This window comes from Dama dama, chromosome 19, assembly GCF_033118175.1.
Source record: "Dama dama isolate Ldn47 chromosome 19, ASM3311817v1, whole genome shotgun sequence".
NCBI lineage: Eukaryota > Metazoa > Chordata > Mammalia > Artiodactyla > Cervidae > Dama > Dama dama.
Genome location: NC_083699.1, coordinates 48,854,699 through 48,871,525, shown reverse-complemented (window position 1 = coordinate 48,871,525; position 16,827 = coordinate 48,854,699). Strand labels below are relative to the sequence as shown.

Below are 16,827 nucleotides of genomic sequence, written 5' to 3'. Positions count from 1 at the left end.
CTTTATAAATCAAAAAAAGGTTGTTTTCTAAATTTTTATCACATACATTTTTTAAAAAAGCTTTTTTTGTACAGCACTGGCACTAATGCTATAATCTCACATAACAACTGAATATTGTTTAAAAAGACTATCTCAAAGTTTTCTATTTAGAAATGTCTATTAGTTTTCATTATCATAAAAGTAATCCATGCTCACTAAAAAAAAAAAGATTCTAATACAGGAATGTACTAAATAAGTTTCAAGAATACTTTCTTCTCCCTAGTTCTACTATCCAGACACAATTCATATTAATAGGTGGTATATATTGTTCTAGACTTTAACTAGGCATTTCTGAACTATATACCAAGGACACGTTTCTTTATCAATATACATTCATCTTTTCTATAATCTTTAAGAGTTGCAAAGAATTCCATTGTGTTAAGCAACCTTCCTTTGGTAAGTTACTTGAAAAAGCTTGGTGTGACCTCTACTACTCAAAGCTCTAGAAGGAAGAAGGCTAACAATATGATGTTTTCATCCCAGCTACTGAACAGCCAAAGGAATATTGCTCTTCTGTTTTATTAACAGAATTCTTACACTGATTTTAAAAGTGACAGGAAAATGATTCATTTTTCTAAACTGGAATATCTCCCAGAGAATTCTGTTTGGCCCTGTAGGAGATACCATAAAAACAGAAGACAAAGTCCTGACATTAAGAAATTTTACAATCTTACTAAGGAGATAAAATATGCAGGTATGGAAACATCACAGAATTTAAAGGTAATATATAATCTAATGACAGATCATGATAACACACACTCAATGTGTACTTTGCTTCCAATCTCCAAGCTGAAAAAACCAGAAAGAACAACATACAGACAGACCTGAAGTCAGAGACTAACAGGTTTTATCAATATAATGTTTCAAATATAGTGAAAGTGTTAGTTGCTTAGTCATGTCCGACTCTTTGTGACCCCATGGACTGTAGCCCTCCAGACTCCTCTGTCCATGGGATTCTCCAGGGAAGAATACTGGTACGTTGCCATTTCCTTCTCCAGGGTATCTTTCCAACCCAGAGATCGAACTAAGGTCTCCTGCATTGCAAGCAGACACTTTACCATCTGACCACCAGGGATCAGGGTTGTCTTAAATTCCTATGTCTAGCACTCTGCAACAGATAGGAATACAGTGAGATCTCATTCAATTATCTAGGGGAAGGAATTCATTTAAAAATCACCTTATTCTCTTTGTTTTAGAGTAACAGATGAAGAGAGTGTTGACCAGCCATAGGACTGCATCTGGAACATGTATTATACTTACCGCAATGCTTCTGCATAAAAAAGATACTCCTTTAACTGATCTGCATAATGTTCTTCATCTTCCAAAATATCATCAATAGAAGATGCATATCTGTTTAAAAATAACATATACAGTAACTTTTATCAAGACACAAAATATTAATATTCTAAAGAAGGGCTATTCAAAGCATAGTCCACTGACCATTTGCTACCCATGAATGACCAAAGTACAAAAAATTAGAATAAGCATTTAGAAACATTTATAGCAACTTTTTAATTGAAGTATATTTGATTTGCAATACTATGTTAGTTTCAGGTATATAGCAAAGTGATTCAATTATACATTTATTTCTTTCAAATTTTCCATTATAGGTTATTACAAGATATTAAATATAGTGCCCTGTGCTATACAGTACGCCCTTGTTACTTATTTTATGTAGTTTGTGTCTGTTAATCCCACATTCCTAATTTATCCCTCCCCCCAACAGCAATCCTTAATTACCATGACAATTCTATGGAATTTTACCAAAATGTGTTTAGCAAGGGCTTGGTGACAAAGCCCTTGCTTTTTAAAAGAACAAAGCAAACAAAAAATTGTCCTTCTTAAGGTAGCTTAATGAGCACTGTAGTATCTTTTGTTAAACGTAGTATAAAAAGGGCTACAAAATCTGTAGAAAGAATAAGAATTTAGTATAATTGAAGAATTTAGTATCCCTGATAGCAACTACATAAAGTCAAAAAGCTACAGAAGGAACAGTTGAGCAAATAAAGATCACAGAAAATTTTAGAAGCATTATTTTACTCTAATTCTCAGTAGCAACCTCTGCTTTGATCTGGACAAGTCTCTCACAGTTGTGCCATTCTTGTTCTGAGTCTTCCTTTGCACAGAATTATAGCGGCTCTCCACACTGCCTCTCCAAATCCTCAACACCTCTAGAAATCTCCCCAGACTCTGGTCCTTGTTCATCACTCTACTTCTGATCTCTTGTCAAAAACTGAGAACTTAAATCTTATCAAAGAAACGTCTCTTACAGGTATATGCATCACTGAGTCCCTACACTGTTCACCTCAAACTATCAGAACACTGTTAATCGGCTATACTCCAATACGAAATAAAAAGTTTAAAAAAAAAAAAAAAGAAATGTGTTGTGTTGGTTTTCTCTGATCACCAGGGCTTCCCTCGTGGCCCAGATGGTAAACAACCTGCTTGCAACGCAAGAGACCCAGGTTCAATCCCTGGGTTGGGAAGATCCCCTGGAGAAGGGAATGTCTACCCACTCCAGTATTCTTGCCTGGGCAATTAGATGGACAGAGTCCATGGGGTGCAGCCTATGGGGTCAAAAAGAATTGGAGACATCTGAGCAACAACACTTTCTCTGATCACATTATAAATTCCCTAAGGACATGGGCTATGTCATTTATTATTTCTGTATGGTGTAAGTAGCATTTTTTTTTTTTAATTAATTCTGATTCCTTAGCATGGGCATAAAAGAAAAATATACTTTATGTCTCCAAGACTGCTTTTACATGTAGTTAAGTAAACAAGTTTACTGAATTAAAAAATAAACAAAAAATCTAAGTTAATGCTCAATGAAAAGCAACATGCTTATAGTATTTAGGAAAGTAGGCAAAATACATATTCTGTAAATATAAATTTACATTTCTGAGAGTGTGGACTTTGTCCTGTGCGACTGAAAAATGTCTTGAGAATGTTGTTAAGAGTAGGAATAACTGTCTGTAGTTCATAAATCTACGATTCTGGAAAAGTTAATGTTAAGAAAACAAAAAAGAAGGTAAGCGGCTGGTGGCTTGAAGATAGGAAACACAGTGTGGAGAAAGAGGCAAGTGGTAAAGATGTTTTAGGTATTAGTACTAAAATTAATTTTATTTAACATTTACATAAACCAAGTGAAGGGATAATCCCAAATTCCTGCAAATACTGACACTGTCCTGTCAACAGAATGCATGAAGACAACAAAATAGTTGAAAAGCAGCTGGGCAGCTTAAACAATAATCCAAAGAAAAGTGATATTTAAATAAAATAAATATTTTTGTCTCTTTGTTGATCAGCTGTAGGAGTTCTTTATATATTTTGGTTGAAAATGTTTACTCCCGGTCTGTGGCTTGCCTCTTCACCATCTTAATGGAGTGTGTTTTTGTGTGTGTGGTAAAATGTAACGTAAAATTCACCTTTTTAACAATTTATTGATGTATATAGTTCAGTGGCTTTGAGTACTTTCATGCTGTTGTACAACCATTACCACCATTCATCTCCAGAACTTATCTTCCCCAACTGACTGTACTCCTACATTCCTTCCACTTACAACGGAATCTTTTGATAAGCCAAATTTTTAATTAATTTTTTTTGTTTTTTGGCACAGCATGTTAGGTAGCAGTTCCCCACCCAGGGCTCAAACCAGTGCTCCCTGCACTGGAAGCAGGGCGTCTTTACTGCTGGACGACCAGGGAGATCCCCAAATTTCTAATTTTGAAGAACAATTTACCATTTTTAAAAGATTGTTTTTCCTTTCATGTCCTTTAAAAAAAGTCTTTTGCTTACTCAAAGGCTGCTAAAATATTCTCCTATTTTCTACTAAAAGCTGTAGTTTAAGGTTTTATATTGATGTATATCATCCAAATTGAATTAGCGTTTATGTAAGATATGAGATATGGCTCAAGGTTCCTTTTTTTTAAATGATTCACTTTTTAAAAAAATTACTCATTTTCCACAGAAAAAATAAAATTTATACAGAAAAAATCCTGTTAACTGCAAATAAAGACAGTTTTCCAGCTTCCTTTCTATGCTGGGTCTTTGTTGCTGCATGGGCTTCTCTCTATTTGCAGAGAGCAGCGGCTACTCTCCAGCTGCAGTGCATGGCCTCTCTCGTTGCAGAGCACGGGCACTAGGGAACGCATACTTTGGTAGCTGCAGTACATCGGCTAAGAAGTTGTGGCTCCTGGGCTCTAGAGCACAGGCTCAGTAGTTGCGGTGCAGGGACTTAGCTGCCGTGTGGCATGTGGGCTCTTCCGGGAGCAGGGATTGAACCTGTGGCTCCTATACTGTCAGGAGGATTCTCTATTACTGATTCAAAAGGGAAGCCCTCAAGGTTTAGTTTTTTTCCCATGAAGATATCCAGTTATTCTAGAACCATGTCTTGAAATGAGCTATGTAAATGTAGATCTATTTCTGAATTCTACCCTATTCCATGGATCTGTTTATCTCAATATTGCCTGATAACTATAGCTCTATAGTAAGTCTTGAAATCATGTAATACATTCAACTTTGTCCTTTTTTTTTCAAGATTGTTTTGACTACTTCATGTTCTTTGAATTTCTATATACATTTTCGAATCAGCTTATCAATTTCTATTAAAAATCACTGGAGGTTTGATTGGGACTGTCATTTAGGAAGAATGCTCATATTAACACTACTGAGTCTTCCAATCTATGAACATGGTTTAATCTCCCCTTTTATTTAGGTATTTAGTTTCTCTCAGCAATGTTTATATATAAAGTTTTCAGTGTAGAGGTCTTTCACACTATTATAAACAGCACTTTTAAGCTTTTATTTTCTAATTTTACTAGTATGCAAAAATGTTTTTTTTATACATTCATTATGTATCATGCATTCTCATTAAACTCAGTTGTTAGCTCTATAGTATTTTTGGTTGATTATTTTCTACAGAAAAATCCTGTTAACTGCCAATAAAGGCAGGACAGTTTTCCTTCTTCCTTCTAAGACGTACACCACTTATGTGATCTTCTTGTCTTACTGCGCTGACCAGGCCTCTGCTACCACTTCCACCAGTAGTGGTGGAGCAGACAATCTTGCCTTATTCCTGATTTTAGGAGAAAACATCAATATTTCACTATTAAGTACAGTATTAGCTGTATGTTTTACACTGAGGAAATTCTTATTCCTAGTTTGATGAAAATTTTTACTGTGAATGGATGTTAAAATGCTTTCTACATATGTTGAAATGAACATCTGGATTTTCTTCTCTGTTCTGCTAACATGTGAACTGAACTGAAAGATTTTTGAATGCTAATCTTGCATTCCTGAGATAAACTCCTTTAAGTCAAATCTGTATACAGGAAGCACAATACAAATGCCAGTAACCTTTTTAAAACCAGAAGACTCACTGACACTTTAGCACTAAATGTCACCTCCAGTTCTACCTTAAATTCTCTGGGTACTTACACATCCATGTGATGACCAGCACTCTGCAGTCCATCACCCATTTCTTTCTCTATGGCACTCCACTCACTATGAAGAAAGAGATGAAACCAAAACTATTATGAATTAGATATGCAATATTATTAAACAGAATCTTTTATGTTTTTTTCCTAGTTAGCTTTTAAACAGTATGATATCTATTTTATTTTTTTCCTGACGATTTATTTTCCGTGACTCAAATATGCTCCTTTCCCCTGAAGTTTACAACTAAATGCAAGTGAAGGCTTTAAAAATGCTAATTCAAAAGTTTATATCTGCAGTTAAGTACAAAGTTAGTATCATACAAAACAGTTTCTGCTTCAGACAGCTTTCTCAGCTACAGTGCCTATTTAAATCAACCGTGGAGCTTTCAGAAACTATGGATGCTTGTCCTGCTCTTGATCTACTTAATCAGAGTTTCTAGGATAGAGCTGAGGCATGTATATTTTTAAACTCTACATGAATAACTGTGATAACCACACATGATTACATGTCACTATCTTAATAGGTAACAGAAAAAGACAACTGTACAGAAATATTGGGTATACCATAAAACTTCAGTAACCTGCACTAAAGTTGCACAACAAAGTCTACTGGAACCACAGATGATTTTGTTACCATTTCAGTGAAATTCCTGAAATAAAAATTCCTTTTTATGGAAGATGTATATATTATAATAAAGGGGATCTATAATCTTAAATACTAAGAGATGATATAATTTGATATATTTTCTTCTAGTTATTTTTACTTATTTTAATATGGCTAAGATCATGCAGTAGATGCAACTTTGTACCATGTTTTTTCTTGTTAACAGTATTTTCCCACATTATTAATTTGTTCTCAGCATTGTTTCAGTGGCAACTCTTAATTTTTTTAACCATTTTCTGAACCATTCAAGATTGTTTCCAATTTTTCTGCTATGTAAAGAATGTATAATAAACACCTTCAACTGCATAATATCATAAAAAAGTTAAAACACTACGATTCTGTTAATCTGTAGTCTTTATAAATTGTTCTTGAAATATCAAGATTATATGCTTATAATACTAGAAAGGAAAACCCTCACATGGTTTTTAAAACTGTCAAGGAAGGAAAACAAACATAAATAAACATACCTCCTTCTGATAATTTTACTCATGTTTACTCTCTAAATAGTAATAGCAACAGTTAATCCTTTTTTAGTGCTGGCTGTTTACAATATGATTCTTTTTTTTTGGCTGTGCTACGTCTTAACACTGATATTCAAATAAATTTCAGATGAATCCAAAATTTACAGAACCACAAAAATATAGAAGAAATGAAAAATGTATGCTTTATTATTCATAAGGGGGAGACCTTACTAAGATATATAAAAAGTCAGAGGCTATGACTTTATAAAGGAAAAAAAACTAATCACTTCCATGTCAACTGACTTTAACAGATTGAATATTTTTGTATATTAAAAGCCACATAAGAAAAGTCAAGAGACATATGACAAAGTGGGGAAAAAGTTGCAATTCATTTCACAAAGGTCTAATTCTCCTAAAAGATAAACAACTCCTGCAAATCAATTAAGAAAACAGGCTAGCAGCCCAACAGGAAAAAACGGCCAAAGATACAGACAGTTTATAAAATTAAAAGAATAAAATAAAATAGAGGCTATTAATCATCAGGAAAAAAGTTTAACTTCATTCATAATTAGAGTAATACAAATTATAACTACAGTGAGAAGGCATTTTTCACCATCAGGCTGATAAAGACAAAAGTTCACTAAAAATTGTTTGGGTGAGGATCTGAGGAAATAGATATTAACATTTTGATGATGGGAGTTGAATATCTTCCATACAGGGAAATTTGGCAATATCTACCAACTCAATTATCCTTAGATCCAGTAACAACATTTGTAGAATTTTACCCTACATATATACTCAATCATGTGTGAAATGACAGGAACATGAACATTAATTAAAGCATTGAATGCAACAGCAGATTAGAAATAATTATCAAGAAGAAACTGGTTAAATAAATTATGATGCTCCAGCTCAATAAAGCCCAATACAGTTATTCGCTGATAACAATATATCTAGGATAGCAGTTTTTAAGTTTAAAAAAGCAACATCAAAGAAGTGAACATAGCAATATATACAATATGCTCCCTTTCCATGTTAAAAAAAAGGGGGGGGTGGGGAGGGAGTAGAATGCATTTGTTTGTGTGTTAATATATACATTGACAGTGCTGCAATACATTTTACTGGAAGGATACACAAGTAACTCAGAAACTGCTAGTAGTTGCCTCAGAGGAAGAGACCTGGGAGGTTGGCAGGCAGGAGCAAAGAGACTTTTCACTATACAAGCTTTTGTTCCTATTGAATTTTGTATTATATGAATATATTACCTATTCAAACATGTTAAATGAGTTATTTTTGACTACTTCAATCAAAAGGACAGAACATTAGGAAGGACAGTCTTTCTTACAAGGAGATATGGATAATAACTACTAAAATTTCACAACTAAAATAATTAACAAACAAAAATTCACAAAAGAAAAATCTCAAAAATTACCAACATATGCAAGTTACATATATAAGTAAACATTCTAATTTACACTAATATTACCCCAAGACTGAAAAACACATCTTGCAAAAGCCTTAGAAATGATGAAGTGAAACAAAGAAAAGAAAAAGAAAACCACCAACTCAATATGACAGTGATTTAAAAGGAATCTCCTCGGGCAATCTGCCAAGAAAATAAAAGACACTGCTCACTGCTTAAGAGGAGTTTATCTTTTATCTGCTCAATATATTAGATTCCTTTACTATTTTTTATTTAAAGAAAGGCTTTACAATAAAAAGTTTGAAGACTTAAAACTCCCTGGCAGTCCAGTGGCTAAGACTCTGCCGCTATATGGGGGTATAGGTTCGATCCCTGGTCAGGGAATTAAGAGCTTGCAGGAAAAGTTTGAAGACTACTACTATTGGACAGGATTTTAAAAATAAGCTTTTGGGACTTCCCTGGTGGTCCAGTGGTTAAGAATCTGTCTTTCAACATACAAAACGTGGGTTGGATCCCTGGTCAGGGAACTAAGAGCCCACAGGCTGCAGGGCAACTAAGCCTGTGCGCCACAACTAGAAGGCACATACATCACAATGAAGACCCAGCCCAGCAAAGAAAATAGATAAATAACAATTAAAAATTATCTTTTGCTTTGCAGACTCATATATATTCAAGAATTACAGTTCTTACACAAAAAGCTGATTAGAGCTAACTGTTGTTTATTATAAAAGTTTGTATAATGCATACCTGAAAACTCGCCCGTAATTCCCATGTACTTTATACACACCATATAGTCGATCTGCTACTCTCTGGAATAAATATTCAAAAGAAATTGCTATTAGTTATAAATAGTTCACTGTTTATAAGTTATAAACAGATTACTAAAAATACATTTTATCTTCATTAAAAAATACAAATGTATACTTAGTATAACTTGAAAAATATGCAAAAAAAAAAAGAGCTTAAATCTCCCAAAGTCTCATCATGGGGAAAAAAACTAATGTTGTCATCATATTTATGTAATTTTTTCATATATATATATATATACACATATATATGTTTTAATTAACATTTTAAATTTCCTATACCAAGAGTGCTAATATTTTTATCCAGCAGGTTAATATTATTTTTAATAGACACCAGTTAAAAAAAGATGCATAAAATTTCACCTAGTGGTATATAAATTATATAGACAGTCCTTGTCAGGTACTCAGTTATCCCTAATTTTTTCTGTATTAAATAAGCATCCTCTTAGAGTACAGCTTTTTCCAAATTTCAGATTGCTTCCTTAAGATAAAAGTCCCCAAAGAGGGATCTACCAGGGAAGAGAATATAAACATTTTCAATTGTATTATTGATAGTTTTATACATAAATGATATACACATGCAATATTCCTGTGCTATTTTATCAAATTAATGCCTTCTAACCATTTAATAACAGTAGAATTATAGTTTAGCTCACTGAGATTAAAACACATACCACCCCATCATTCACACACATCTTGCAAAAGACAAAAAACACTGTGTGTGGTAATCTCCTTTCTTCAAAGTGTTATGGACATGAAATAGAAGACCAGAAGTCAATGTCACATAAAACTCTTTTAAAAAAATTTCTAGTATACAATTTCTCAATGTAAATCCTGAAGATGAACTGCCCCTCTAACTCCTTACTCAGTTCAGTTCAGTTCAGTCGCTCAGTCATATCCGACTCTTTGCGACCACATGAACCACAGCATGCCACGCCTCCCTGTCCATCACCAACTTCCAGAGTTTACCCAAACTCATGTCCATTGAGTCAGTGATGCCATCCAACCAACTATCTCATCGTCTGTCGTCCCCTTCTCCTTGTGCCCTCAGTCTTTCTCAGCATCAGGGTCTTTTCAAATGAGTCAGCTCTTAGCATCAGGTGGCCAAATTCCTTACTCAAATATGAGTAATTTGAGGAAACAGGCATTAGCCATACAAATCTTAACCTGTTCAACACTTCAGCTTAAAAGTCAGTAAACTACACTGTAAAACTCGGAGCTGGTACAAGAGGATCATAAAGTGCTTTCCATCTCTCCTTGACCTGCTATGAAAAAACACATACCTGCTAGATGAGGGGGCAGCACACTATTGGTCTACAGCTAGTTTCTGTGAAGTCTTAACTAGAACAGTCATACTCACTCACGTTAGCACTACCTACGGCTGCTTTCATAGCAGAGTTGAACAGCTTCAACAAGGGCCATACGACCCAAGCAGGTGAAAATAATTACTATCTGGCCTTTAGAAAAAGTTTGCCAACTCCTGTATTAGACTCCACTTCCAGTACAAACTTCACAGTCTTTACTATGCGTGAAATTTTTTAGGGTTGTCCGCAGACCTCTAAACTAGTTACTCTGGGACGTTATTTCCCAATTATTTTTTGAGAGTCCTACAGAGTGTTGACTGGTTGTTTAAATGGGTTCCATTGTTAAATAAATTTTGGAAACAGTGAGATTTAAAAGTTTAACAGGTTGTTGTGTTTTTTCTTTTCTGCCTGACTTTTTAGTTCTTTAACACTATATATGAATAAGGACTACTGAGAGGGCATGATTTGCAGTAGGGACCATCTAATAGGACTAGCATTCTGAAGAGGACAAAATGCCATTCTAAACTACTAACTTTTCTAAATTCTTGTACTTTTAAAAATCAAACCTCCTCCTGAAAGCTGAGCATTTTATCATCTACCTAAGATACTAAGCATGGAAAAGAGGGAAAGAATTTGTTAAATAACCACGTAAGTATAAAAACTAGAGCAACTTAAATACAAAATACATATCCAAAATAAATGTGCAAGAAAAAGTTTTTGAATCCCAGGTGTTTAAAAGTTTTGGTTTTTTTCTTTAAATTTTATCACTCCGTGCAGCTGATACAAAAAGAGCTTCAATCATAATAATTAGAGCTCTGGAAAATACTCTAGTCCACAGAGCATGACAAAAAGAGGCAAGAGTTCTCATATGCCAAAAAGATGAGCAACTACACAAGGAACCACTCTACTAGAGAATGAGGCAACACAGAGCCACTCAGCAGTTGTTACTGAATCAGCAGTAATGTTTCTGGTATCAACTACTCATGGAAGTAAATTGTGCTAGCCAACTAAAACACGAGATGACTAGTACCCAGATCATCAGGCAGTGAGAAAAAAGATGAAGCAAAGAAAAACTATAGACCAAAAATGAGCATTTCTACAGAAAAGTAAAGATAAAGATGGCCAGGAAATAAATTATGAATTATTAAAACCTATGGCTCAGTGGTAAAGAATTCACCTGCCAATGCAGGAGACGCAGATGGGGGTTCAATCCCTGGGTCAGGAAGGTCCCCCTGGGAAGGAAATGGCAACCCATTCCAGTATTCTTGCCTGGGAAGTTCCATGGACAGAGGAGCCTGGTGGGCTACAGTCCATGGCGTCACAAAAGAGTCGGATGCAACACAGGGACTAAACAACAACAAAACCAGATTAATTCAATGGTCACTGGTAATCAAGAATCATGGTGCCAGGGAAAAGGGGCTAGACCCAATGATTTAGTCTAGACTGTCACTCAATTTCAATTCTGTTGACAAGTCTTTCTTTTTGAAAACTGATCATCTTAACAACTGACAGGAGAGGACTGACACCTAGCAAATAATATGACAACAGAAGAAACTGACAGACTCATCATATCATCCTCCCCAGCTCTGAATCACTTGGAACTATGCTAAGAATGCCTTCCCTACCCATACTGAAGTAGTAGCAGATTAAATGTTAAAAAGGACATAAAGTTTTATGACAGTCTATTAAATGATCTTATTTTAAAAATCTGGACACATGGTTTTTCTTCTGAATTATCTCCTAAGGAGGCAATGATCATGAGATTTAAGACTCATGACACTACTGCTAAAATCTTTCCCAAAGGAGTTGTAAGACTTTATATTGCCATCACCGAATATTTCATAAACACTACATATTGCTATCTATACAAATGACTACAAATTAAATGTTAAATAGTAGCTCAATAATTTCAGCTTACATAGTTAGCATATTAGCAAAGTTAAGCAATCCTCCTTCCCTTCTAAATTTGATTTCCCCTAGAGAGGCAGCAAATATGATTATAAGAAAAAAGGGATTTGCTTCCTAATCTATATAAACTGGGGACAGTCACAGCACCTACTTTCAAAGGGCCACTGTCAGAATCAGGTAAAAATAACATACCATGGTTGGCTTATATACAACAGTAAAGATAATAAATATTAGATCAGTTCAGTTCAGTTCAGTCCACAGTCATGTCTGACTCTTTGCGACCCCATGGACTGCAGCATGCCAGGCCTCCCTGTCTATCACCAACTCCCGGAATTTACTCAAACTCATGTCCATCGAGTCAGTGATGCCATCCAGCCATCTTCATCCTCTGTCATCCCCTTCTCCGGCCTTCAATCTTTCCCAGCATCAGGGTCTTTTCCAATGAATCAGTTCTTCGCATCAAGTGGCCAAAGTATTGGAGTTTCAGCTTCAGCATCCGTCCTTCCAATGAATATTTAGGACTGATTTCCTTTAGGATGAACTGGTTTGATTTCCTTGCAGTCCAAAGAACTCTCCAGAGTCTTCTCCAACACCACAGTTCAAAATATTAGATATTAGTATTTTTTCCTTTTGTTTTTAGTTTATGAAACATGGATGATCTCATCTGAATATCACAACTCTATGAATAACACACTCATTCATGTAACAAAAATTTATGCAGTACCTACTGTGTACCAGGGCAGATACTCTTCAAGAAAACAAACTCTGAAAGGTCTCTAGATTTGCCTGAAGAACTTAGTAAACGGCAGACACAAGTGTTAACTCCAGCTCCTCTCAATTTAAGACTACCCACCCTTTCTGGTTGTTCTGTTTTAATATCTTAAATATTAACTCTTTAACCTGTAAGTCATTTATTTTTTACCTTTTCTATTAAGACTTTCATAAGAATTTTTCTCAACAGAAAAGATAGCCAAATAATTGCATTTTCTCTTTAATAAGTTATCATGTCTCCAACAGTGTCTAAAGCCTTCTTCTCTTGACACTGAATGTTACAAAAAGGCTCTCCCTGTGGCAATCTCTATGTTGTTTTCAGGATTCTGTCAGTGTTGGGCTCTAACCTTCCATTTTTAACTTTTATGTTACTGTCAATGACTAAAGAGCCTTTTTCCTAATTCTAGAACGATCAAGATTTTAGCTATTCCATATTTTTTACTGGCATTTATCTTATTTACACAGTCAAAATCTCAGTTTGACTCACAGATCAAGTGCTGTCTTTCTTTGAAGCGCTCACGCAGTCTTTCAGGTCAATTAAGTTTCTGAAGCCTGTTTTCATAAAGTCTAGGGTAAATATCTAGACCCAGAATTCTCTTACTTGTGTATTACAAGCTCTTTGACGACAAGGTCATTTTCTTTAGAAGTTCTTGTCATATATCCATTAGTAACCAGTTCCCCTTGGCTGGTTATAGTTAAGTTCAAGAAGCAATTTATCTTACTGCTTTTCAAGACTTTTTTAAACATAAAACTGTCAGCACATACATTTATTTATTCATCCATTCAATGAATACATAGTGGGTACTATTTGAGTCAGACATTATTCTCAGGATTCCGCAGTGAGAAAACAAAGCTCCTGCTCTTGCGAGCTCACATATATACTAGTAGAGGAAATAATTAACAAGTTCAGAATGACAGAAAATGACAGAAACAATAGAAACCTGCACCACATTTTATATAGGATGCTCAGGAAAGATAATTTCTCTCAAGAGGTATCTGAACCAATAACTGAACAACAAAAAGAATAAGCCAAGAGAGGATCCTGGTGGTAGGGCATGGGGGAAGAATGGTACAGGCCCAGGAAACAGCAAATAAAAGACCAGAAACAAGCTTGGCATGGTTAAAAATAGTTAGAACAAGGCTAAAACGAAGTGCCGCAATGTTTAGTCACTAAGTCATGTTCTTTTGCAACCCCATGGACTATAGCCCACCAGGCTCCTCTGTCCATGGGATTTCCCAGGCAAGAATGTTGAAGTGGGTTGCCATTTCATTCTCCAGGGGATCTTCCCAAACCAGGGATCGAACCCAAGTCACCTGCACCTCTCCTGCATTAGCAGGCAGATTCTTTACCACTGAGCCAGGAGGGAAGCCCTCAAAATGAAATGTACAAAGTACTGAAACAGCTGTGTGTGAGACTCAAAATTTTCTGTAACATCACTATTACATTTTATCATGATCTCTAAAGATTAAGTATTAATCACATTCAAAAATATACTTTCAGCAGAAAGCCAAATATGATCACTGGATATCCTACCCTGACTGTGATAATTTTCTTACTTGCTTTATGAGAGCAATCACCCATACCTTCTTGCAGGCTAGATGATCTGCAGCACAGCTTCACAACAGTGACAGTTATTTCCTCCCTCCTCTAGATCTCATTCAAACTTATTCCCTACACTTTACAGATTTTCTGGGTTTTAACTGTTACACTTTGTTCAATTCACCACTCATCACTGATATTTCTGCAAAATCTGACTCTGGTTGGTTTTTCTGCCTTTTCCCTTTGTTTCTTCTGGATGTGAACGACTGCTTGAGAACCTCTCAATACCGGGAGCTGGTCATGTGACTGCTTTAACAGCGTGCCTCTGCCCACCCAAGACGCCCAGCACTGTCCAGCTTCCTGCGGCATGACACCTTCCACAGTGTGCCCCCTATTCCTTTGGTGGAAGGTCTTTAAGAAGGATACAGCTTTCATTATCAGCCAGACCTCTAATTTAAGTAAATTCTCCAGGTTTTTTGACACAGAAGACAAAACAGTATGAAGGGTTCTTCCAGTCTTCTGGGGTGTCTCTGACCCCACCTTCACTTTCCATTAAGAACTGTTGCCTTATTTGTTTGGGTAACTTCAAAGCAACTAGAGGCCTAGAAATTTTATCTCATCAATTCACAAGTCCTTTTCAATACCCCATTCTTGACTCTACCCTAATAATTCTCATAGGTACCTTTTTCTTTTCCTACAAAGTATCTTACAATTTTTATAAAGAGTCCTGTAGTACTCTGGATGGTTACACAGATTGGGCCAATATGAGGATACTTCAAAAAGAGTGTTCCCTTACTTTATATTTTTATACTTTTTATGAAATCTTCAAACATACAGAAAGTAGAGAATAGTAGGATATACCCCATTTCCCAACACTTAACCGTCAACAATTATCATATGGCCAATTAAGTTGCATCTAAAATTGACCCCACTCTGCACCCTTTACCAGCAGACTCTTTTATTAAAACAAATCCCAGATAATATATTTCATTTCAAGATGATTCCAATGAGTGTAAGATATGATCCTAGACCTGGTAACTCAGTGTCTTTCAAAGCCTTTAAGACCAGTTCTAAGGTTTTCTCTAGGTTACCCCAACAGACCAGAGTGGATGATACAACATTTTTCAGATACTACGTTAATCCACCCAAAAATATATTTCTCCATGTCTATTACAAGACAAACTCTACAGGTAAGTACAATCATCATTGGTATATTTCTAGTTCCTCATGTCATCATAGCAGACCATTAACCCACATAAGTTTATTTAGGATAATATAAGAGCACAGACACAGAATGACTTAATATTAACTATTTACCAACCTTAAAAAAAGTCTTGAAAGAAAAAAAGAATACGTAGATCAAAGTCACACAATTATATTCCAATGCTAAAATGGCAGGCCCTTTGATAAATGTCAAAACAACCATATACTAAGGAAAAAACAATAAAAAACAAGAAACCATATAAAGACTACAGAGAAAACAATAGGTTAAAATTCTTTTAAGTTATTTATGCCAGAAAAAATTTCACAATTAAAAAAAATGCAATTTAGATGAATAACACACCAAATTTGAATATAAAAATCAGTTATTCATCATAAATGTCTTCCATTACTTAAAAACATAATGATTAAATGAGAAGCACTTCCATAAAAACACCTGTCAAAAAGCTTCTGGTGACCACTTACAGCTCTGACTCGAAGGAGATGTGAGATGACAGATTGGAGTTCATCACTATAGTGTTTTAGTTCAATAAATCTCCTGAAATAGGAAACAAAACATCATTTTTTTCATGAAAAGCAGTCAAAAACTGAAAGACAAAACAGCAGTTCCTAAGAATAATGAGACTGACTCTATTTAACCATATGCTAGCCTTAAACATTTACACACTGATACAAACTCAAAAAGTTCTAAAATTACTACTACAATATTGTAAAGTAATTAGCCTCCAACTAATAAAAATAAACAAAAAAAAAAGAGCTCTAAAATTAAATAACCACATTTTCTTTAGATATTTTTAAAGCCAAGAAAAGATGTCATACTTTATAATTTATACCGTGGAACTGAGATAGAGATAAAATTTGTTGGTATGAAAAATTACTTGGGAAAAAAAGAAAACAGGAGAAAATTTATGGTGCTAAAAAAATCTTTTGGTACAAACATAAACTCATGATCTCTAACCCTAATCTTCATGCTGCTCAGTAATCTTTGTTTCTATAATCTAATATCTGCCATTCTCCATAATGACCTGAAACTTCAGATAACACTGCTCTTCCAGCAATGTAACAGCTTACTTAACCCTCCTCAAAAACTTATTTCCTTGACATCATTGTTAATTTTTCCTTTTACTCTCTGGTCACTCCTAAAGTCTCCTTTGCAGGACTGACTTCCTTCACCCATCTCTTATACTGCCAACTTTAATGTGCAAAGGACTCCTAAAATATTTGCCAGAAACACAACTGAGGGCCTCAGTAA

At 35.1% G+C, this 16,827-nt stretch overlaps 1 protein-coding gene across 1 annotated transcript in view; it reads right to left on the bottom strand.

Annotated features, from left to right (window-relative positions):
* SNX4 (sorting nexin 4) overlaps positions 1–16,827 on the bottom strand; it is a 51,875-nt gene that overhangs the window by 6,481 nt on the left and 28,567 nt on the right. The window contains exons 7-10 of the mRNA XM_061166970.1: positions 16,041–16,113; positions 8,773–8,834; positions 5,479–5,544; positions 1,300–1,389 (exon numbers count right to left, since the gene is read on the bottom strand). Of these exons, the coding sequence (XP_061022953.1) occupies positions 1,300–1,389; positions 5,479–5,544; positions 8,773–8,834; positions 16,041–16,113 (291 nt within the window). The remainder of the gene's footprint in view (positions 1–1,299; positions 1,390–5,478; positions 5,545–8,772; positions 8,835–16,040; positions 16,114–16,827) is intronic.